The sequence below is a fragment of the Botrytis deweyae genome, assembly GCF_014898535.1.
Source record: "Botrytis deweyae strain B1 chromosome Unknown BDEW_006, whole genome shotgun sequence".
Lineage (NCBI taxonomy): Eukaryota > Fungi > Ascomycota > Leotiomycetes > Helotiales > Sclerotiniaceae > Botrytis > Botrytis deweyae.
The window spans coordinates 27751-50011 of NW_024066213.1; the positions used below are offsets into that span (position 1 = coordinate 27751).

The 22261-nt window shown below is 42.4% G+C and overlaps 8 protein-coding genes across 8 annotated transcripts; 2 read left to right on the plus strand and 6 right to left on the minus strand.

Moving 5' to 3' along the window:
- Nucleotides 1-3569: 3569 nt before the first annotated feature.
- On the minus strand, nt 3570-4976 carry EAE98_003224 (uncharacterized protein; the record flags this gene model as incomplete). The annotated part of the gene is made up of 1 exon (XM_038950844.1): nt 3570-4976. One exon carries the CDS (start codon nt 4974-4976, stop codon nt 3570-3572), a length of 1407 nt encoding a protein of 468 aa, XP_038812308.1.
- A 1051-nt stretch (nt 4977-6027) lies between these two features.
- EAE98_003225 (uncharacterized protein) lies at nt 6028-7622 on the minus strand (the record flags this gene model as incomplete). The annotated part of the gene is made up of 7 exons (XM_038950845.1): nt 6028-6386; nt 6642-6674; nt 6738-6899; nt 6954-7016; nt 7062-7078; nt 7131-7484; nt 7540-7622. The coding sequence occupies 7 exons, from the start codon at nt 7620-7622 to the stop codon at nt 6028-6030; spliced, it is 1071 nt and encodes a 356-aa protein (XP_038812309.1).
- Nucleotides 7623-7630: 8 nt separating this feature from the next.
- On the minus strand, nt 7631-8389 carry EAE98_003226 (uncharacterized protein; the record flags this gene model as incomplete). Its single annotated transcript, XM_038950846.1, has 3 exons — nt 7631-7758; nt 7815-8010; nt 8237-8389. The coding sequence occupies 3 exons, from the start codon at nt 8387-8389 to the stop codon at nt 7631-7633; spliced, it is 477 nt and encodes a 158-aa protein (XP_038812310.1).
- Nucleotides 8390-8766: 377 nt separating this feature from the next.
- Nucleotides 8767-10665, plus strand: EAE98_003227 (uncharacterized protein; the record flags this gene model as incomplete). The annotated part of the gene is made up of 4 exons (XM_038950847.1): nt 8767-8809; nt 8868-8972; nt 9024-9816; nt 9870-10665. The coding sequence occupies 4 exons, from the start codon at nt 8767-8769 to the stop codon at nt 10663-10665; spliced, it is 1737 nt and encodes a 578-aa protein (XP_038812311.1).
- Nucleotides 10666-11089: 424 nt separating this feature from the next.
- On the minus strand, nt 11090-12703 carry EAE98_003228 (uncharacterized protein; the record flags this gene model as incomplete). Its single annotated transcript, XM_038950848.1, has 3 exons — nt 11090-11620; nt 11687-11808; nt 11863-12703. 3 exons carry the CDS (start codon nt 12701-12703, stop codon nt 11090-11092), a joined length of 1494 nt encoding a protein of 497 aa, XP_038812312.1.
- Nucleotides 12704-14263: 1560 nt separating this feature from the next.
- On the plus strand, nt 14264-15596 carry EAE98_003229 (uncharacterized protein; the record flags this gene model as incomplete). The annotated part of the gene is made up of 4 exons (XM_038950849.1): nt 14264-14439; nt 14495-14577; nt 14629-15353; nt 15417-15596. 4 exons carry the CDS (start codon nt 14264-14266, stop codon nt 15594-15596), a joined length of 1164 nt encoding a protein of 387 aa, XP_038812313.1.
- Nucleotides 15597-16023: 427 nt separating this feature from the next.
- On the minus strand, nt 16024-19135 carry EAE98_003230 (uncharacterized protein; the record flags this gene model as incomplete). Its single annotated transcript, XM_038950850.1, has 3 exons — nt 16024-17076; nt 17129-18867; nt 18925-19135. The coding sequence occupies 3 exons, from the start codon at nt 19133-19135 to the stop codon at nt 16024-16026; spliced, it is 3003 nt and encodes a 1000-aa protein (XP_038812314.1).
- A 554-nt stretch (nt 19136-19689) lies between these two features.
- EAE98_003231 (uncharacterized protein) lies at nt 19690-21922 on the minus strand (the record flags this gene model as incomplete). The annotated part of the gene is made up of 4 exons (XM_038950851.1): nt 19690-21501; nt 21550-21660; nt 21741-21757; nt 21811-21922. 4 exons carry the CDS (start codon nt 21920-21922, stop codon nt 19690-19692), a joined length of 2052 nt encoding a protein of 683 aa, XP_038812315.1.
- Between the last annotated feature and the right edge of the window lie 339 nt (nt 21923-22261).

The window sequence follows — 22261 nt, forward strand, 5'->3', positions numbered from 1 at the left end:
CGCTGTTAACATTATCGCCAAGTACTCGCTCAATCCTGGATAGGACTTGACGGGATTTGGATTCACATCAATTTGAATTTGATTATGTGTTTACGGCGTTGGCAGGATATCAACGGCGTACCAAACGATATCTACCTCTACTTTACGACAACTACCTCTACGATTCACGATTTGCCTCCTTAGCCTTACGACCTTTACAATTCTTGTATATATTATACTTTGACACATGAGTTACCTGCTCATTTTACACATTCACGAGACCCACAGCATCTAAAACATACAACATCAAAATCAAAAAAGAAAGATAATATTTGGTGGGATCACTGATCAAGTTATTGAACGATTATCATGTCAAGATTATTATGAAAGAAAAAAGAAGGCGATTCTTATTTACTTTTTACTTGTGTCTTTTTTTACGAGCTGATAGGCAGGCATATGGATTTGTTTACAAAGATAAATAGTATCTATTCTTGCTTGCTATAAGCTTAACCAGATTTTGGTTGCTTTGTATTAACTATGTCCCTTTTCAAAGGGTTTTACCTTGTTTTTTTCTCTTTTGTTTTCTACATGCCTAGGTGCTCAAATATTGGGGTGCATGAGGTTAGAAATGTTTTTTGTCTTTTAATAGGGAGTTGGAGGTATTCTACGAATTCCTCATCATATGGGAGGATGGAATGGATTGATTGATTTGATGGATGGGGAATATCTGGGGTGTTTTTGTGCTAGTCTTCAAAGATGGGATCTGAACTGGCTTGGGATGGATGGATTGGGAGGAGTTTTTCATTTGTTGATTTTTTCCTTTGTTTATTGGGGTTGGAGGTGAGAGTGGAGGCGGGAGTGGAATGAAGTGGAAGTGGAAGTGGAACAGAGAGATAGTGGCTTTTTAGTGTATTGGGTGAATAGATACATGTTGTATGGTAGTGGAGAATTGTAGATATAGAGAACCCTGATCCTCTGAACACAGTCTTGTGTAGATGAGGGGATGGATGAGCAACTTACTTGCTGAATGAATTGCTGGTTCAAATGAGTCTTATTTTTTTGGAGCGTGTGTGTGTGAGAGAGAGAGAGAGAGAAATTTGGAGATCTGTTGTGATTGAGTGATTGGGTAATTGTTGCTTGTAGCTTGTAGCTTATAGTTAGCTGGGGTTGATGTATTGAGGTCGTGATTTGATTGGACTGGACTAGATTGAATTGAACTGGATTAGATTGGACTGACTGGATTGGATTAGACTGGACTGGATTAGACTGGATTGGATTACTGGACTAGATTGAATTGACTGGATTGGATTAGATTGGATTGGATTGAATTGGACTTGGCTGAACTGGATTGAATTGATAGAAAGGGAGGGAGGAAATAAGGAGAGGGGAAGGAGGGTAGGTGTATAAATAAAGAGTAGAAAGTAGAGAGTAGAGAGTAGGAAAATATTAAAGTGTTGTGTATTTTTTGGGGGAGTAAGGGGAGTGAGGGGATTAAGGGGAGTGAGGGGAGTGAGGTGAGTGAGGTGAGTGAGGTGAGTGAGGTGAGTGAGGTGAGTGAGGTGAGTGAGGTGAGTGAGGTGAGTGAGGTGAGTGAGGTGAGTGAGGTGAGTGAGGTGAGTGAGGTGAGAATGCGAAAAGAAGATTTGGAAATTAAATTGGAAGTGGTAATGTGGACTCTGAAGTGGTTTGAAGATTGTAGGATGGGGGAGAGGGGGGGTGGGAGAGGGGGAGAGGAGGGGAGAGGAGGGGAGAGGAGGGGAGAAGAGGGGAGAAGAGGGGAGAAGAGGGGCGAAGAGGGGAGAGGAGGGAGAGAAGAGGGGAGAAGAGGGGAAGAAGGGAGAAGAGGAGGATGGAAGAGTAGAGTGAATGAGTTGGAATGGGTTGTTTAGGATTTATGGTTTTGGAGGTTGGTTTGGGTTTTGGGGTTTTGGTTGTGAGTTTGTGAGTTGTGAGGGGAGTTGGTGGGAGGGTGATGGTAAAGTTAAGGGCGAGTGTGAGAGGAAGATTGATGGAGATGGTAAGTGGATGGAAGAATGAAGGATTTGAGAGATTGAAAAATTGAGGGTTTGAGGTTTGAAGGGATATAGGAGGTGGAAGTGTAGAGGCATGGAACTGGAGATGGTTGGTTGATTAAATTGAGTTTGGAAGGGAATATGGAATATGATGTAAAATAATATAATTATTGGATTTAAATTTATTTATTAAATATAAGATATTTAAATTAAAATATTAGTATAAAGAGTTATGAATATCAGATGAGGATAGTAGGTATGTGAAATAGATATAGTATATTAAATTCAAAACAAGATATGTAAGTGATTTAGAGAAGAGAAGAGAAGAGGAGAGAAGGAAAGAATAAAGAAGGTAATAGATAAGTATTGATCTTGAGATGAGAATTTAGATTTTCAAAAGTGGGATTAGATTATGAATAGCGTGATGTAATTTACGTTTTTTTTTTGAAGAATTAGATTAGGAATAGAGATGTGGAAAGATTGTATTTTGAGATCTTGCGGTTGTATTATGATTTGATATTCGAATATCGTTTAGCTGTTTAATAAACGATCGTTTTCCTATCTGGAATCATATCTTACTAATAGGTCATATCATAGTGCTAGGTTCCTTTTATAAAGTAGTTGATATTTTGAAATTGTATGCTAGAGGAGAAGATTTGATGTGATGGTCAAATTTCAACTCGTGAACAGAATCATGAATTTATTTGACCTGATAGAGTTAATAATTTGATATTAAATAGAATATTAGATGATTTCACTATTGCATGATCAAAATTCCTTATTTGAAACTTGATCTCCAAGTAGAACGAACGATGTGATCTAAAAAGAGGTGTTATATGATCTTTGAAATGACAGTTAACGTAGGGCAAAGTGATTAATCGTTGTGAGATAATAGTCAGTATACAATATTAGATCTTATTATCCTCTCGATTTGTATATCTTATTTGACAGTTTATTTCTCTTGATCTGACTGTCTTTTCAATCTTCTACCCCTAGTTGAGAATAATACAAATCGAAGTCAATTATGTGACACTGCGGCTCAGCTAGATGTATATTGTTAATGGATTTTAGAACTATAAACTATATGCGTATTTTCTTGTTCGATTTTTTTAAATGGTATCAATATCTTGCTACGAAGTGAGTTGTGGATATTAGGAATAATGTCTTTGAATACTTTTTTGATATTTCTCTTTAGGCGAATATCAATGAGAAGAGTCGAGTTTTAATATAATATCGTTTTCTGAATGAGTACTACCTGGTAGAGTATTGAGTTGGATTTGAAGAATTATGGGATGGATAGATATAAGGTGTAATATTCGCCAGTGTAAATATTATTAATCTTGAATCCAAGGATAGAATTGAATGATTGGTATTGCAAGTGAGTACTCTTATATCCGAATCATAGAATGATGGTAATTGTGTATGACAGAAAGATGTTTTTTGACTCAGTGTCTTGTATGGACGAAATCCTACTATATATTCCACGTATGTATCATTTAACCCCAAAGTTCTTAATGTTAATTTAGTATATACATTCGCTATTAGCGATCAAAAAATCAGACATCACTTCATTATCCTCTAGTCACTCTCTCCCTTTATCACATAGTCCGATAACAAAGCTCCGCCAAATTTCTTTGGTCCATGCATCCCAATCTCATCGACGTCCCTGCCAAAAATACCCAGCGCATCTAATCTCCAAGCATCCCACATTACATACCCCCAGCTTCTCAAACACTTTCCTGTTCGGTTCCACTTCCCATGGTCTCTTTCCCATTGTCTACGCACCCAACACCATGCTGCATTACTTCCTGACTCTTCCCATACAGATTGTTCTTTCAAACACTCCTGTAAAGTTTGAATGGAGATGTCTCTTCTCGTTGCATCCTTGGTCCTTAAGGATTTCCATTCATCCAATGTCATGGACAAGAACTTGTTCACATCGATGAAGTAGATCGCATCACTGTATATGGCACTATATATCAAGTTCACTTTCTCCTTTCCAGTTTCCTTGCGTTTTACTCCGGCCAACAACTCAAACCCCTTGCTCATAGCCAATTCGCTCAGATTTTCCCAATCAATCCAACTCTTTTCCCTGAGCCATTCACTATTTGCGACTTCCTCGAGGGAGCGGTTCCGGTCTCCATCTATCCATTCTTGATAAATCCACACGTCTTTCCATTCCTTCGGATATTGCTTGTACAGAGCATCATATTCCCTGAGATACCAATCTCGCACGCAAATCATCTCTTCAATTTCCCATTCCTCACATCGATTCAAAAATAGGACTTGCTGCTCCTCGCATAGATCACACAGACGTCCGCGTCGTTTCCATTCGTGCCGGTAAATACGATTCAATCCTTGCTCTGAGAAAGGACCACTTGGATCTTGAGCGGATTTGTACGCTGAGGAATCGTGGTCTCCAAGTGAAAATAAATAGGTAAAAGCCTCTATTCTGAGAAATGCGCGTTGAATACGACAGAGCTCGCTCTTGGAAGGAGATTTTGCTGAATGGGCTGACAAGGGGATCCGTTCTCCAGTAATTGGATGATTTCCTATCGTACTTTCAAAGAATGCCATCGTCAATTCTTGGAGTGCGGGCAACTTCTTTGAAAACCAAATCATATCATCCAGTGTGATGCCCAGCTCACTTTTATCTAGATTTCTTCTACTCTTTAATAATTCTGATATTCTCTCTCGCGATGTGTCGTCCATTTGGTCACCCCAAAAATTCCTGGCTCGCAGCTGTACGTGCCGGGCTGCTCTAATCACGAACCACGCTTCTTCTAGAACTTCGCTTCCGAGTTCGTTCTCTAGTACTTGTTGGAGAATACGTTCATATTCCTCGCTATGATAAGCGTTGTAGAGTCGTGGTGATGAGTGGGTCAGGGCATTTAGAGAGGTGACACTTGGGAGAGATCGAAGGACTTGTACTTTGAGTTCTGTGGGGAGTGCTTCGAGCTGTGATTTTGATTGTGAAGTCGACATTTTGAGAGGTGTAATTTGTTATATGATGGAATTATCTTGTGGTGTGGTGTGTTTTGTGGTTTGCGTATGGAATTGTGAAAGGTGTGGGAGTAAGTGACGAGAATATTGTTTCGTGGGTAGGGATTTTCGTGACTCAATGATATGAGTAGCGATATTCCAATCCAGTGGGAAATTATTTGACAAGTATTATCATTTTTTTATTAAAACATTGATTGCAAGAAACGATACTTAAACATTCCAAAGTATGAATGATCAACTTGAGGTTGACGTTGATCACGTGCGCGGCAGCCTAATTTTCTTGTCCTGCTGGATCTTATCTTATCTACACATCTACACTCGGCGTAGACAATCATCGACTTTGACGGTTGTAAGATTAGTACATAAGACTGCGAGGAACTGAAGCTGCGAGGTATTTCATTCACTAGTGTGTTATCATGCCTCCTGTTGCGTTCAAAACTTTTTACATCATTTATCATATATCATTCCACGATACGACGATATCAATAAAACTGGTGAACAGGATGAATTTCGAAGAACCACGGTAAGGTTACTCACCAGAATCCTTTTCCATTCCGATCAATGAACACCGCCATACTCTTCGATTTCTCCTTCTATCTGTTTAGAGAACATGGCATGAGGTTCTTTTGTTCAAAATTGCCCAAATACAACGCAATCTATGATCCAACCGCTGTTTGCGGTCATGCTTGCTTAAACTTGGTTACTGTACACATTCGTTTCGCTTCACAAAATGAACATGAGACCAGTACGCCTACTCACAGAAACTTTTTGCCGCTGATTGGATCGTAGATTCTCACGAGTCGGTTAGCATATATTTTTGCTCTACTGCTCTAAATATTTGCATACATTTGAAATTCAATCTCACCCTAAATTAAAATGGAATCCTAATAATACAATAACCTCCAATTTTATGGCTTTAGGCGTTGAAATACTCCCAGCATCGGGCTGAGAGTACACGAAACCTTCGAAGCCGACTTCATCCAAACCTCAGTACCGTTCGATGATTTATTCTGCATGATCTGAATAGACAAATCTACGCCATCTTAGAACCACTCTCGTTTCGTCGTTCCAGCTCAATACCATCTTGAACGTCATCTCCACTACCCACTTCCTGCTGCATTCGGAACCAGCCTTGACTCAATGCGACTAGTGTTGCTGTTCCGGCCATAGCGATTGATAGAGCGATTGCCATTCGGATACCCCTCATATAAGCAGCTATAATTCCAGGTAATTCCTTAGGCGCAAAACTAGTCTGAACTTGAGATGCCCCTATGCTGAATATGCTGGAGGGGCTAATTGATGGATTGGTATGAGGAATAATGTTGAGAAGCTCGTTTTGGAAAAGTGATTGAGCTGCCGAGACAATCAGAGCACCTCCCATTGACTGAAAGACTGTGTTGTATCAAGGATGTCAGCTTATAATATTCTTTGTGTTTTGTTTTGTGCTTCTTGTCCTTCGTTGGAGACTGTTTAGTATTCAGCTTCAATCGAATAGCTTAATTAATCCCCTCAAGATTCTGGATGACTCTTTGAGTCTCAGGGTGTCAAAGCTAATGATTCTAGACACATCACAGACATGTCTCACCCAAAGGAATCAAGAAAGGGGGCATCGTCAAGCATTGACTAAAAAGAAGAGAGAACGCTTACACAAAAGCATTGACGTAGCAGTTGCTATCTCATCTGCCTTCACAATGTTTTATACTACAATGATGTACACGTTGAAGCAAAATCCAAGCCCAATACCTGCCAGAGCTTGGTAACCAATCCATTTGCTTGAGGAAGAGTCTGGTTGTAAAGTCATCAATAATTCGCAAGAGATGGTAGTTAGTGTTCCGCCGACGATCAAGAATGGGTTAATGACGCCTATCTTGCCGACACTAATACCTGTTATAATCTGTACCAGAGCTAGGTGAAATGTTTCATTAGTAGGTCTGCTTAATATAGAGAAGGAACACATACTGAGACCCAAGATCAAAGGAAGAGTTCGAATTCCGGATCCAGTGGCATCAGCTCCCCGAATCGCTTGGAAGTAGATCGGAAGGTAGTAGAGAAGGATTTAGAAGCTACCGGCGATTCTGAGAAGTCTGGTAAGCAAAACCTGTCAACCGAATTCAAAAAACATTGAAAATTACTGACAGAAAGCAGAAAGCACAACCCTTTGCGATAGTTGGGTTCCTGAAGATAATTCGTAGGAGAGGAGCTCTCTCGCCTTGATACCATTCAATAAGCCCGAAAAGCACGAGAAACAACGCAAAGCCAACAAGTGTACCAATCACATCCGAGTTACTCCATCTTTTAATGGCACCTCCCCACTGCAGAGCTAGAAGGTAGCAGACGATGGACGCAGTGATGAAAAGAAATCCCGGTATATCCATTTGCAGAAGTTTTTCCTTCAAGGTCGCCTCAGCTGGTTTGACTGCATCTGGCACTTTAAAGAGGAAGATTATAGAAGCGGCAGCGAGTGCACCGCAAGGAAGGTTAATGAAGAAGCTGCTACCCATCAGAACCACATTTGAGGGAAAACATGCGTCACAATTCAACCTACCACCAACGCCATGATACACGATCAGTGAGAGCACCTCCAATCAATGGACCAATGACCGACGCAATGGCATATGCTGAGCCCATAAATCCCGTCATCGCAGGTCTTTTTCTGGTGGAGCTGAAACTCCAATAATTTTATATGATCCTCCGAATGTTCCTGCAACACCAAAACCTGTTATAGCTCGTCCTACTATCAATGTTGTGCTATTTCTAGCAACACCTGAAACTATTAGTGAGATATAAGAGTGAGACGCTGTTTGGCACATCTGATCTTACCACATATCAAACTTCCAACTTCAAAGACAGCTATACTGATCAGATAGACAGTCTTGATTGGAAAATATTTGAAAGCCTTTCCCCACAATGATTGGGCCGCTGCGACTGTTAGGAATAGCGCGGAGGCATACCATCCAACATCGTTAAGACTATGAAATTCGTCGGTGATGTGTGGAATTGCTGTGGCAATGATGGTCTAGAATTAAATTGTTAGAATTTCAAAGTACTATCCTTTCTTTGATTCCGCCGGCGATGTTTACAGAGATTTTTAATTATTTCATCTAGCAACGTTTGCGTCAAACTGGATTACTGCTTGACTGAGCTTTCACCCACCATCGAGCCTCCATTGCTTGATCTCAAGTTCTCGTTAAATGCCCAGTTTACTACTTCTCTTTACACAAAACAAAAATTAACATTCTTACCAGATCTAATGAAGCCAAAAACATGCTCAAAACTATCGCAATACCCACAGCAGCATATCGCCAGCCGGTCAAGTAAACTATGGCAGCAGTGCCAGCAGTGCCAGCAGTGCCATTGTTAATCCCTAATTCAGGTTGATTTCTTTCCAAAGTCATGTTTTTAAGAATAATTATGATTGAAAGTCCAAGTAATCAAACGCTTCAGAATAGTGATATGGTCAAATGCATACTTATTTATCATCTCACTAACAGCATGTAAGATGTTGGTTGAGCTGTCAACTTTAATTAGGGAACCAACTAAACTGAGAATTTCCATCAACATGATCCAGCACATGAAGTCGGAACGATGGATCCGTGAGATTAATCGCATTTAACGAACCAGACTAATAATCTCTGTAAATCTGTTGTTTCCACCGCACTCGGCGGGGTGTCAGCATGCACGAATGCCTGTCACCAACAGTTTGATGACACTGGCATGAATTTAAGGAATTCATTTGAGAAATCAATGCTAAGTATTCTATACCAATTGCAAAATGAACTCAGAACGAAAATTTGATATTGTCATCATTGGGGCAGGTAATAGCACATCCTAAATCCAAATACAAGTTTCATACACTGACCCATTTTATGATAGGAATCTCTGGTATATACGCCGCCAAATTCTATCTAGATATACATCCACAATGTCGTCTCGTGATTTTCGATCGAGACAAGTGTGTTGGTGGCGTTTGGAATTCTAGTAAGCCTCATGTTTGTTCCCGAGAGAAATTTCAATGCTCACTTCTGTAAGGAAGAGGATACGAATCATTCTGGACACAATGGACAGTCGGTACTGCGGAATTTTCAGACCTACCTATGACCAGACCCCCCGAAGAAGATGTTTACTATGAATTCTTCAAAGCGAAATATACCACCAAGTATCTTGAAGATTATGTCGACACACATTGGTACGGCGACACGTCACTCCGTGATAGAATCAAGCTCTCAACGGAAGTTCGATCACTCCTGAGAAAGGACGGTGAATGGGTGATTGAAACCGTGGATGTGGTTTCTGGATCTTCAAATACTTGGCAAACTACTAAATTGATTGTTGCTAGTGGACTCAACTCTATACCCAACATGCCCTCACTTCCAGGCAAAGAGTTATTTCAAGGCCCTATTCTTCACCAAAATGATTTTGGGTCGTCCAAAGTTTTGACCTCACCAGATATCCAGAGAATAACTGTGTTAGGAGCTGGAAAGTCATCTGCCGATATGGTATACTCAGCTGTTAAAGCAGGCAAGACTGTATCATGGATCATCAAGGCTTCTGACACAAATGGTCCTGGATTTCTTCTTTCTCCGAAAGGGAAGGGTCCCTACAAGAATGCTTTCGAAGTTGGATTGACACGCATTACTGCTACATTCGTGCCTTCATTTCTGAATGGTAATTCATGGTGGACGTGGTTTTTGCATTCGACAAAGTATGGAGTCAAAATGATGAATGCCTTTTGGGGTGCTGTTGATAATGAAACAAGGAAAGATGCAGATTTCAATGGAAGGAAAAATCTTCAAGGCTTTGAGAAATTGAATCCTCAATCTCCGTAGGAAATTATGTACCGGGATGCGTGTTGGCAGTCTGCTAATTCAAGAATAGGATCTTTTGGCAGAATTGTACTGGTGGTTTACTGAACCAGGTCGATTTCTTCGATATCATTGCTGAAAACGTTCGGATCTATTGTGCCGACATTGCAAGTATCGAGGAACACAAGATCCTTTTAAAAGATGGTGATGTAGTTCTGGCAGATGCCATACTATGTGGTACTGGCTGGGTACCATCCCTTCAGTTCTTTACCGAGGATCAAAAAATATCGCTTGGTCTTCCTCACCTACCATCTTCCGAGCGTGAGGAATATCAAGATAATTGGAAGCAGCTTGCCTCAGAAGCAGACCAGAAAGTCGTCTCCAGATTTCCGCAACTTGCAAATCCACCCCCGCATTACCGTCGTCCTGTCACCCATACCCCATATCGTCTTTACAAACACATCGCGCCCCTCCTTACATCAGGTTCAGAAATTGACGGAAATTCCATCGTATTCATCGGTCAAGTAAGCGTAGGAGACTATTTCCCGGTCGTACAATGCCAGTCTATGTGGGCGACGGCATATCTGGATGGCAAACTAGCTCTCCCGCCAAGCCAAGAACAGCAAAAGGAAGTTGCTTTATTCACAGCGTGGAATAGCAGAAGATACTTAAGCAGTGGAGATGAGGGAAACAATATGACGTTTGAGTTGGTAGGGTATTGTGACAGCCTTCTACAAGACTTGGGGTTGAAAAGTCATCGAAGAGGTTGGTTTAAGGATTTATTTGCTCCGTTTGTGGCAAGTAACTTTGCGGGATTGAAGGATGAATATTTGAAGAAGTATGGTTGGGATGAGAGGAAAGGAGTTTGAATGTTTTTTCTCTTGAGCAATTCTAGATTTCATAAGAAACCAACGATCAGCCGCAAAGTTTGTACAGATATAAACAGTTCATTTCTCTTGTTTGAGTACCTAAGGACAATACTTTCCTTTAAAGCAGCCAAATACCATAGATTCGTTTTTTAAGAAAGATGCAACAGCAGTTTACTTATCTTATCCGTAGATTAAGATGAGATAGCTGCGTTACCTGATGACTTCGAATATTAATTTACGATGTATCACCTAGCACGGGACTCATAACCTACTCCAAAATGCTTGTACAATAGGCGGCTCCATTTCCCATATTGCAGATGTGTGAGTGATGTTTGACAATTGTGCTAGGAGGAAGTAGGATCTCTCAGGAGTCTTCAACAACTAGAATGAGGTTGGGGAATATAAGGAAGGTGCATTGAAGCTATTAATGTTGATCCTGGAGGACATCATCTAGGATATTTTGGATCAGCTGTAGATCCCTCTCCACATCGACTTTCCACGTGCTGATTGCGAATCTGCAGGCTGGTCTCTCCCCCCATTTTGTCCCTGACACATACATTTTTCTTGTTGCATTGATTCTCTTAACCAATTCATTGTTAGTGCTGTCATCTTTCGCTCGGAATATAACGATGATATGAGTATTCTCAATCGCATTTTCATTTTCCGACTTGCCTTTCGCAAGTAGTTCGTATCCCACATGTGCATCCAAAAACTTTGAAATTCCCCTTGCTAATCTGACTTGACGAGCAAACATCTGGCTCAAGCCTTCACGACCGTACGCCAAAAGTACGGCGTAGACTGGCAGGGCTCTGAAACGACGTGAGTTCTCAAGACCAATATTCAGAGGCGATGGAATGCTCGATGGTCCAGATGAGAGATATGCTGCATTCGGATTTTGAAATACAGACGACAGTGTTGATACCGACCTTGTGAAGAAAAAGCCACAATCATAAGGCTAAGCAAATATTAGTCAGGAAGATTTTAAAGGATTAGCTTAATGAATGGGGTTTGTATAGCGTACCACATTAAGCATTTTATGAGCATCTCCTGTTATCGAATCTGCTAACTGAAAACCAGCGGATACGCTTCTTATAGAGGCAAATTCCGAAGTATCTGGAAGACTCTGAGCAAAAATTCCAAAGGCTAAAGAATTGTTAGCTGTAGATACAAGAAACGACCATAGTTTTTTTAACGTACCTCCATCGACATGTAGCCAGGCGCCATAGCGATCGCAAAGTTCACGGACTTTTTGCATCTCGTGGCTTCCATCAGTTGCAAATCTTCCAGTATTGACCTCTCCAGCACTCAACGAAACTATGCTAGCCACCCCATCTTTCTCTTTGGCCAACTCTTGTTCTAAAAGAAGCATATCGATTTTCCATGGCTCGGATGGACTGGTACCAATATCCTTTACACAAGCTCTTCCAAGCCCAACAATACTTGCAGATTTGTATATAGAGCTATGAGCCATGGAAGTCAAGACCTGGATTTCTGTAATCCCAGCTTCATTACAGGCCATAAGTAATCCCAATTCTCCAACGCCTCTGCTCTCTCCCTTCTTTTTGAGCCGTCGAGAAATTATAGCTTCCCGTCCACATGCCAGTCCAAGAGTGTTTGCCCCGGTAGCACCGGTAGTGAAAGTTCTCCCATTCCAGTCATCTCCAAGATCCAACAGATCTGCAAGCATTCCCAAGGCCTTGTCCTCGACAGCAGTGCTGACGCTTTGATCTGGTAAATGCACTTGAACATTTTGATCAAAGGCGGTGACGATGTTGTCAGCGACTTCTGCAATCGGGAAGACACCACCAGTGACAAACCCATAATAGTTAGATGAAGTCTTCGGGCCATTGAAACCGGGAGTTATATCTGATAGAATATGTGCTGCAGTGGCTTCTTCCCCAAGCCCAACCGCGGGGAGACTTGTGGCGAGGGACCGAGTAGCTACAGCGATGGCATTGGGTGCGGGTAAAGCATCATTTGAGGTATCATCAAGGAGTAATCGAAGCTTATCATATGATGATGCAACCGAGAACGCCATAGTTATTGAAAGATAATGGGAGGTAATAAGATGCGTTAGTGGGATTGCGCGTTGAAAATCGTGTCACATTGCACGACTAAAATGCTGAAGCGAAGCCATGGAGTTTATATAGTCACTGTCAACAACATCCTATCTCATGGCTTTGCCAATTGTTGATCGCAAACTCCTGCCTCAAAGTGTGCAGATTTCCATTTTAGGTCAAATTCCTAGTTGCCCCTCTTTCAGGTGGAGTAATATGCCACATCGCGTGCAGCCACATTTTTGCGCCACACAGGTAGGTTCCAAGGTTACCTACCTACCTATGGAACGTCTCAACCTACCCGGCGCACATCACCCATCGTTGACATTCATGCTTTGAGCTTGATTCAATTGCAACATCAAAATTTGGACCGGTTGACCATTGGAATAGAATTGTGTCTTACAAATTTATTGAATGGTGTTGGGCATTCACGACATTGGAACCAATTGAGGATTGTTTGAAATGTTCCATTATGTGTCCTGCAACGAAACTCTGGCGCGTGCCATTCTCTTGTGTCAATGATCAAATCCCCTCAGTAACAATGAGTGACAAGAGAAAGCTACCGATATGTATCGGTAGATGAAAAGAGTCCGAAGAGTTGGAGGTAACCCTCCTCATCTTGCACAAAGGATACTTCCTCCCGCAACTAAAGTCTTGTCGGGACCTGGACTGGGTCGGAATCAAACACGAGTGGTTATACAACTCTTTATGTATGACTAGCAAGACAGAAAGCATGTAGGTCTCGGTTCCCATTGCCATGTCGTCGGGTGATGGATCTTCCTTCTCTGGCTACTCATCCAGATATGGAGCCCAGTTGAACCCAGGCGGGTATTCGCATGATTATCAAACGAAATTGAATGCTTGTTGTTGGAAACCACTTCCTCATTTGATATCATGCATATTATTTATCACTATTGCAAATAATCGGGAGGCTACAAGGTGCGGATAACCTTGAATACTAGTGTCGTGGTCCATTACATAAATGTTGCAGCTCCAACAATTTGTTGGTCCAGGCTGAATGCATTTATCCGTAGCTGGCACGAGTTCCGTACGCCAAGCTGCATGCAACTACAAATGAAATACCAACCAGTAGGCTGGGCTCTCATGCATCTGGCTAACGCATCCCAACACATGGATTCCGAAGGTTGAATTGACTCCCGGCATTGAGTCAGACCACTATGGCGGAATTTAGATTCGCGAATGAGATATATGAAATAGGGCTACAAAACTACCAACATGTATAACACGATTCTTGTGAACCAGCGGGCAAATCGCCATGCTGTCTTATGTTGGCTTTGCTTTGGCCTATCATTGTAGAGAATTGAGCATGGAGAATTCAAACCAGCAGAAGCAATGCGAACTCGCAATCGGCTGCGGTGGTCATGCCTACTTGCAGGAGAAGCAAGCACGCAGCAGCCATACGAAAGTTCCACAAAACTTCTCTCCGTAGAATTAAACGTACCAAATACACTTCACAAACCCGAGGATTTGGGTCGCCCCTTTTGCATCTCTCACGATAGACCTTTTCGCCACGCACAAACATGTCGAAGTGTCAAGAACCTGGACAATGCGCTCTTTCCCCAACAGCGACTCAACCACAGCATGCAGAAGATGTCGAGGCACCGCTAGTATGTAAATCCCCAGGTGCAAATATGAATGCAGACTCTCGCTGTGAGCGCGAAACACAATCACCCGAAACTCCTGAGTCCAACGATGGGTTAGTGCGAGCCGCCTTGCTGGAATAACTCCGAGAACGCTGACTTCGTATCCAGGTCATCATCCAAGTCTTTGACAAGCAGTGTTGTGGATTTTCCAGAAGAAAATGGCAGAACATATCATGGCTATCGTCCAGGAAGTACTGATGTCCAATTTGGCTTTCTTTGTCAATAGCTAACCAGCCTGCTAGCATACCACTTCCCAAATGACGTCAATGAACAAGACAGACTTGAGGCACAATTCGATATGCTAAAATGTGCTTTTTCAGGTCGCAATTTCTTCGCTCCTCTGTCTGACCCTCGGTATATTCTCGATATTGGTACCGGTACAGGTCAATGGGCAATTCAAATGGGCGATACCTTTCCAGAGGCAGAAGTCCAAGCCACTGATCTCTCTCCAATCCAGCCAGTATCTGTCCCAGAAAACGTTCATTTCTATATCGACGATGCTAGCGATGACGATTGGGTGCTTCCGTCCAACCACTTTGATTATATTCATACCCGTGTGTTGCTAGGGTGCTTCACGGATTTTGAAACCATCATAAAAAGAGGCTTTCACTACACGAAGCCAGGAGGCTATATGGAGAGTCAAGAGATTTTCTTCACTCCATATTGTGACGATGAATCGATGACTAAAACCTGGCCATTCCTAGAATGGATCGGGTTTGTCGAAAAAGCGGCAACCAAAGCTGGCAGATCGATGAATATTGCCCAAAACCTCAAGAGCTGGTACGAAGCAGCTGGATTTGTGGACGTGCAGGAAAAGGTGTTTAAATTGCCAGTCAACCCTTGGTCCAAAGACAAGCACTTACATAACCTTGGGGAGATGTCTGAAGAGAACTGGCTTGCATGCCTATCAAGCTTTAGCATGGCTTTGTTTTCTCGCATCTTAAATTGGAAGCAAGAACAAATCGAGGTTAGTTTCCCCGCACAATGCCTTCCCACATGTTATGGGTTGTCTAATAGGGATGACCGACAGGTGTATCTGGTGAATGTTCGAAAATCTATCCCGAATCGAAATATTCACGCCTATAATAAGATACATGTTGTGTGGGGGAGGAAACCAGAAGAGAGCGAGAAATTTTCGAGCAGTACCTCGCAAGAGATGTCTTCCAAGGTTGATGTGGCCCAAGGTGAATCTGCAAAAAGTGTCGCTTGACGGACTTCGCGATGTTTTGATCGAGATTCACAATTTTCTTAGGAGAGTTTGTTAGATCCAAGCTACTTGACTAGTGTTTTCTGAGTTTGCGGCGGCAGTCGTATTGATCATTGAGTGAATCTTGTGATAGTACAATTTTATTCCCGATCATCTCTCGTCTTGCTGTGGAAATCACTCTTGAGTTTATACGTATAGCTAACTGAGATCTAAAATCTGGAGATTATCCTCCATAGAATTAGGTCACTCTCCCCATGAACATGTCCCCTATATCCCTATATGCCCACAAAGCAGCAAGTTCTCATCAAGAATGTGATTGTTGTAACTGTATCTCATTCATTAAATCATATCATCTCACTTATCTATCATTAAAATGCAATCAATCCAGTCCAATCCATAAAATTTCCACCCACAAACCCAACCACTTCATCTAACCCCCAACAACAACAAACTCACCTACCGTCGCGCCCTTCCCATCATTTTCCCAACACCCCTCTACCACCAATCTAACGTACTTCCCACTCCACGCGCCACCCTCCACCACCAATCTCGTTTCATTTCCCACGACCGGAACCACACTTTCCGTATTGGAAGTCTGCGTCGTATTCCCCGGCGAATATGGGAGACTTGGAGAAATATCCTCGATATCAATTGACCATTCATTTCCATATATCTGACCCTCATCTGTAGTTTCGTTGCCAAAAAAGACAGAGGCGCGGAGGGGAGGTCGAAGACCCCAGTTAAAATAGATGCTCCAGATGGGGGATGCAGGAATGGAAGTGCTGTTTATGAGAAGGGAAGAGGATTCATTTGTGGATGGTTGCCAGGAAGTTGATGATGCGCCGTCGATCGCTGCGACCGGGAATTGTCCGGCTGAATATGGGTCATTGGAAGTTACGGGCAAGCATTGGAGGAGATTGTTAGGTTTTGTCAATTTTTGAAAGTAGAGACGGTTGGGGATGGTGAGAGTTTGGTTTATCGCAATGCTGTAGGATGTTGTATTCGAAGCGGCAGAACCGGGTGTTCCGACGACAAAAGGAAGCGTAGTATTTTGATAAAGATCGCTAAGCTTAGTGGAAGGGAAACGAGTAATGTTTGTGTGGGTAGTGTTCATGGTAGCCGAGAGAGTTGCTCCTGCGTAGTGGAAAGTACGGACTTTGATGTGGGAGATCTGAGGAGGAAGTGAAGGGTTGAAAAAGAGAGTTGGTTGATCTGTTCGGATACCTAGATAACCAAAGGGTACAACCTGATCGGCTCCTCCGTGCCCAGTTAAGAATGGAAATGCTGGGTTGGTTCCTCCATTCAATGTGACATCGTCAACAGCTTGCTCCGAAAATTGAAACCAGGGTGCTCGGAGATATGGAAGAAAACCATTCAATGTGTAAGTGTATGCAGAACATCCAGATTGAGACAAAGCGTTGGCATCAATAGCAAAAATAGAATAAGTCATAGCCGGTCCGTCAGGCGATTGCTTATTTGCATACTTTGGTCCATGTAAGTAAGATCACAATCAAGAAAAGGGTAAGAATACGTACATAATCTAAATCTAATAGTTTGTCTGCTTCGGTATAATTTTGATTGAAATCCAAGGGGTAAGTCAATAAAACCACGTCGGCCTGTTTGACAGCAACACTGTTGTTCATCGTTTGATATTCTAACGTGATGTTGGAGGCTGCAGATGGGAATTCAATATTTTGTTGTTGCTGTTGCCAAGTTGAATTAGCTTCCAAGCCCTGAGAAACTCTCAGATCGTTTGCCAATTCCAAAAGAGTCGCAGCAGAAGCTATCGTGAATGCTCCGTTGTCCTTGTTGTTAGCATATTCATCCGGATCAGTCATATTGTATATCCAATATGATTGTGTGGTTTCGTTATACATCAGCAAATGCCCTGTCATAATGGCAGTACTCTCAATTATTTGCCTAGGTCCATTATCAAACCAAGTCTTGTTATTTGTGATGTTGTATTCCTGCATTAAATTAAATGCGATGTCATAGTTGAGATGATATTCGTAGTCGACACAGGGACCTGTGCCCGTACAGTTTCCATATCTTCCAGTAGTCCAAGAATAAAGCGAGCTTCCGTTGGGGTAATTATTGAAAGCTGCGTTTTCCAAAGATTGGTTATGCTGCTTGATTCGGAAATTGCTGATTTGTTTGCTCCATTCTGGAAATGCTAGATTGAGTCCGGGTGCCATCCAATAATCAGCATCCCAGAATACTAGGCCGGCATATGAGTCGGAATATAATCCTCCTACTGAGATGCTGTTATCATTCAACCCACTACCATCAGGTTGTAAATTTTGGAGAAGATAGTAGGTATTTGCAACTGAAGCAATGTGGAGTGCCTGAACATTGGGATCTTCTGGTAATTCTCCTGTGACTGGATCTGTAAAATCGTCGACAGAGTCTGCTGTCAAGATTTTGGCCCAAGCTGCAGTGTGTTCCGCCAGAAGGGTGTTCCATCCAGACTCCTGTGCTGACCTTTGAGCTTCTCGAGCCACAGTTTCAGCATCGCTAAATTTGTCTGTCGAAGCAATTCCAACATACTTATAGAAAACAGCAGTTTCTCCAGCTTTCAGGCTAATGTTGAAAGACTGTCCAATCGTTGTATCATTTGCAGAGCTTACGTATGCCCCACTGGCATTGGTTCTTGAGGAAGTGTCGGTGTAACTGTTCGTAAAGTTGACACCAGAAACAACGAATCCCGTAATATCCGGAAGATTGTTAGGATTTACTGCTGAATAAATGGTGGTCTCATTATCATCTAATCCTTTGGAGGATAGAGTGGATCGAAGGGCACTTTGACCATCTAGCAAGTCTGTGACCTGCCCTTCGGCATCTGCGGAGGAGACAATAGTAGATTTGACGGCCACAACATTCGGCCTTTCCCTACTGAAAAATGCAGCATATGACACATTAAAAGTAGAATTTTGGTTTGGTGACCATAGATAGTTCCATTCCGCCACACCAGTTTTGAATGAAATTTTGGAAGTAAAATTTGATATTGAGGTGTTGCTAGCCGTTGCATCCAGGAAACTAGATCCAAAAGAGAAGATAATCCCCGTTGGATGTGGGATCCCACTAATGAATGACTCCCAGCCATACTGATTCAACCAAGGATAATTAGTTCCTTGAGGAGGGACCTGCGCTGGCTCTACATCATAGAATCCGGAAATGGTAGAGAAGGAAATTCTATCGTCGAATAATGGCCACCCATTCGAGGGTGGTATACCATTTGCATCTGTTTGGTTGACATCTTTCTCAAAGAATGGACCTACAGGATGGTTATAAATCAGAACTAATACACGTTATTCTCAATGAGTCGCCATACCTGCTGCTGCAAGAGAAGCACCAATATATCCATTGGCAAGAGACAATCTGGATTGATACTGTCCCGGAATATATGTAGTAGTAGTCAAGGACCAATCGCTTTGATTCCAAGTTGACAATCCCGCATTTACAGAGAAGTCAGTAGTACCAAATACACTCAAAGGGAGCATCCATATGTTTCCGAGGAAACAAAGAAGTATCGACGTTACCATTTTGAAACTCATGGTAAGATATCTGGATTGTCAATTGAGGATGATTGGGAGGGTGTAGATCCAGAATCCATACAGAGTAGTAGAGATGAGGTATAAGGAAGATGAGGAAATATTGAAAACGGCGACATTCAATCAAATGTATAGAAGCTTTTTTTAAACTGATGATGACGTGCCTCCAACAGTACCAATCATTTTCCCCCTCCGCCCATCGAACAAAGAGGTTTAGGAACCCGTAAAAATCGGATGACAGCCACGAAAACCAAGTTTCTAGAAGCCGTGTGCATTTTGCGGGGCTGGAGGCGGGGTAGAGGAGCCGCCTAGCCTTTTTACGTGAGATCCGGAGGTTTCATTTGTTAGCAAGCTTTCACCGTATTTGCTGACATGTAACAAGAAAATACGACAAGACGAAGGCTACAGGGTACACATGATATATCGTCTCGGAAAAGAACCGTTCTTTACTGCAGTGTTCAAATTTCATTTCATGGTTTCTTGATAACTTGTTCCTAGGCCAAGAATTGTTGATTCTCCCTATAAAATTTACATTTCTCCTCTATTTACCGCCTCCCACTAATTTGTCCCCATGCATCTGGGCTATGTCTCCCATTTTGCCAACTCCCAGCATCTATCATCATACTCTCCCGACTAATTTGTCTACCAGATCCGTTGGACGTGGTCGGTGCTGCCGCTACGTTGGACATGAAGGGGTTGTTACTGCCGCCTGGTATTTGTCCATTGGGCTGTGGCATTTCCACAACTTGAGGTGCCTGTTGTTGCATCGGTTCTGGTTGTTGCTGTTGCTGAATCTGAGTAGGCGCTAATTGAGGATAATTGTAAAGATCCAAAATGCTGCGCTTATCAACTAATCGTCCAGTCTGCTGTGGCATCATGGGGTAGGTTTGCTGTCGATATTGATCATACTGAGCTTGCTGGGGTTGGACTTGAGGCTGTTGGTATTGTGATTGTGGTTGCTGTTGCTGCTGGTATCCATACTGCAATTGCGACCTTTGCTGCTGTTGTTGCTGTTGCTGTATTTGCTGTTGTTGTACTTGTTGTTGTTGTACTTGTTGTTGTTGTACTTGTTGTTGTTGTACTTGTTGTTGCTGCTGCTGCTGTTGTACTTGTTGTTGTTGACTCGCCTGGTTAAAGAAAGGATTCATTTGTTGTGGAGGATTCTGCATTCCCATGTTGTAGCTCCCGGGAGGATACTGCTGTTGTGATGTTTGAGTGACTGGACTTGCGAATATAGGTTGCTTCATCACCGATTGTTGCATATAGGGGTTCGACTGAAGATTGGTATTTACGACTGGTTGCGGTGATGCTTGTTGCATAAATGGATTCGTGTTCAAGTTATTTCGATCATTTTGCTGTAATTGAGGCTGTTGACCTGGATTTTCGTATATGACTGGAGCATAATGGTGTTGTGGTAGAGATGGAACAGGGGGTGTCATAGATTGCTGATATAATTGTTGCACTGGTGGGGGTTGAGAACCAGGCAGCCCCCCTGTGTGGTGAGGAAAAAGAGGCTGTGACGAAGATACCGACATGTTTTGAAAGGCTTGGTTGAGATTGAGTTGTGACTGTGACGGCATTAACCCGAATGGATTTGTGCTCGCAATATTTTGATATGGATTTCCTTCCATCATCTGATTTTGCCCTTGTGCCATTGAACCAGTAGATTGTGTAGATTGTGCCTGAGGAAATACTGGATTATCAAGTCTATCAAATGGGTTATTCGAGGCCGATGATATAGTGGGACTGGTTGCTTGAGGTCGCTCAAATGATAGACCAGGTGGGCTAGCTGGGGTCCGCGGCCCAGAAGAATTTATAGACGATGCCGTTCTTGCACTGGAACCACCTTCGCCCAATCGAACTAGAGTTTCAATAGATTTCTCCAAATTTCCACTCAAGCCTTTTAGCACGTCCTTATTTCTCTTCTCGTCCCTGAACCCCATGTCTCGCAGTTTGGCCAACTTCGACTCGAGATCATCCGTTGCGTCAAGGGAAGTTCCGAATATTCTTGAATGCTTATTCTTTCTCGGAGGTGATGGCGCTTGGCTATAATGATCAAATTCTGCCTGCGCATCTGCATTGTCTTTTTTCGCCTTTGAGGATAGGGGGAAAATGGAAGAAGCCGATCTGAAGCCGAATTTGGTCCCATTTTTGGGAGGAAGCGGTGGAGGATGATCGTCTGAGCTCGAACTACCAGTATTGTTCCGTCTCTGGGCTGGCGGTCCGTTGGCATATTTCTGTCGTATAAATCGTTCCATGGCCGAATCTGCTTCATCGGCATCGATAGGGATCGGAGGTCGAGTATTTTTAGGATTATAGATTCGATTTGACGCGACATTTCCAGTCTTCTTCATATACTATCAAACCATTAGAAACATACCAAGATAGAATACTTGCGAACGCACATCTACTTGATCTTTCGACCATGAATCCATACTCAATGATTTAACTTTTGTGATATGTGTTCCCAGCTTTCGGTGTAAGGCCGCGCAACGCATACATAGGAATATTCCCAGCTATTCCATAGTCAGTGATTGTCAGGACATAGTTACTCCTCGTTCACAGAGTCGTGCGCCAGTGGCCGATGATGACTTACACTCCAACTTGCCCATCCTAGATCTTTGAATTAATATATCTTCAGGCTGATATAGATCTTCGATGCTTACCTGGATTCCTCGCCTGGCAGTCTGCGCAAACATTGTTTCCTGGCAATTTCACAAGTTCTTGAAGTGCCTGCTCATTCCGCGCAAGTTGTCGCTTGCTTAAAATTCCCGACATGATATGATTGTAAGAAAGTGGTTATTAATAAAATTGTATTGGATGTAAAGTTGAAGGAGAGATGAATAGAATATGATTGAATTGAATTGAAGTAGTTGGTTGGTCAAGGAAAGTTATCTCGACGAATTGAGAATGTACTTCTTCGGTATAGTTACAGTTTTATACAAAGACATACAGTTGAATGTACACGAACTCGTAAGTTGCTTTTTCCTCCCGTCGTGAAATCGTTAAATGAGGAAAAATGGCTGATCAAGGTCGTGTTTCTTATTTAGTTTCAAGTAATGCTGGCTGCTAAAGTGGATGAAAGAAGCGGAAGTGGAGAGTTGGGAAATAAGGTGT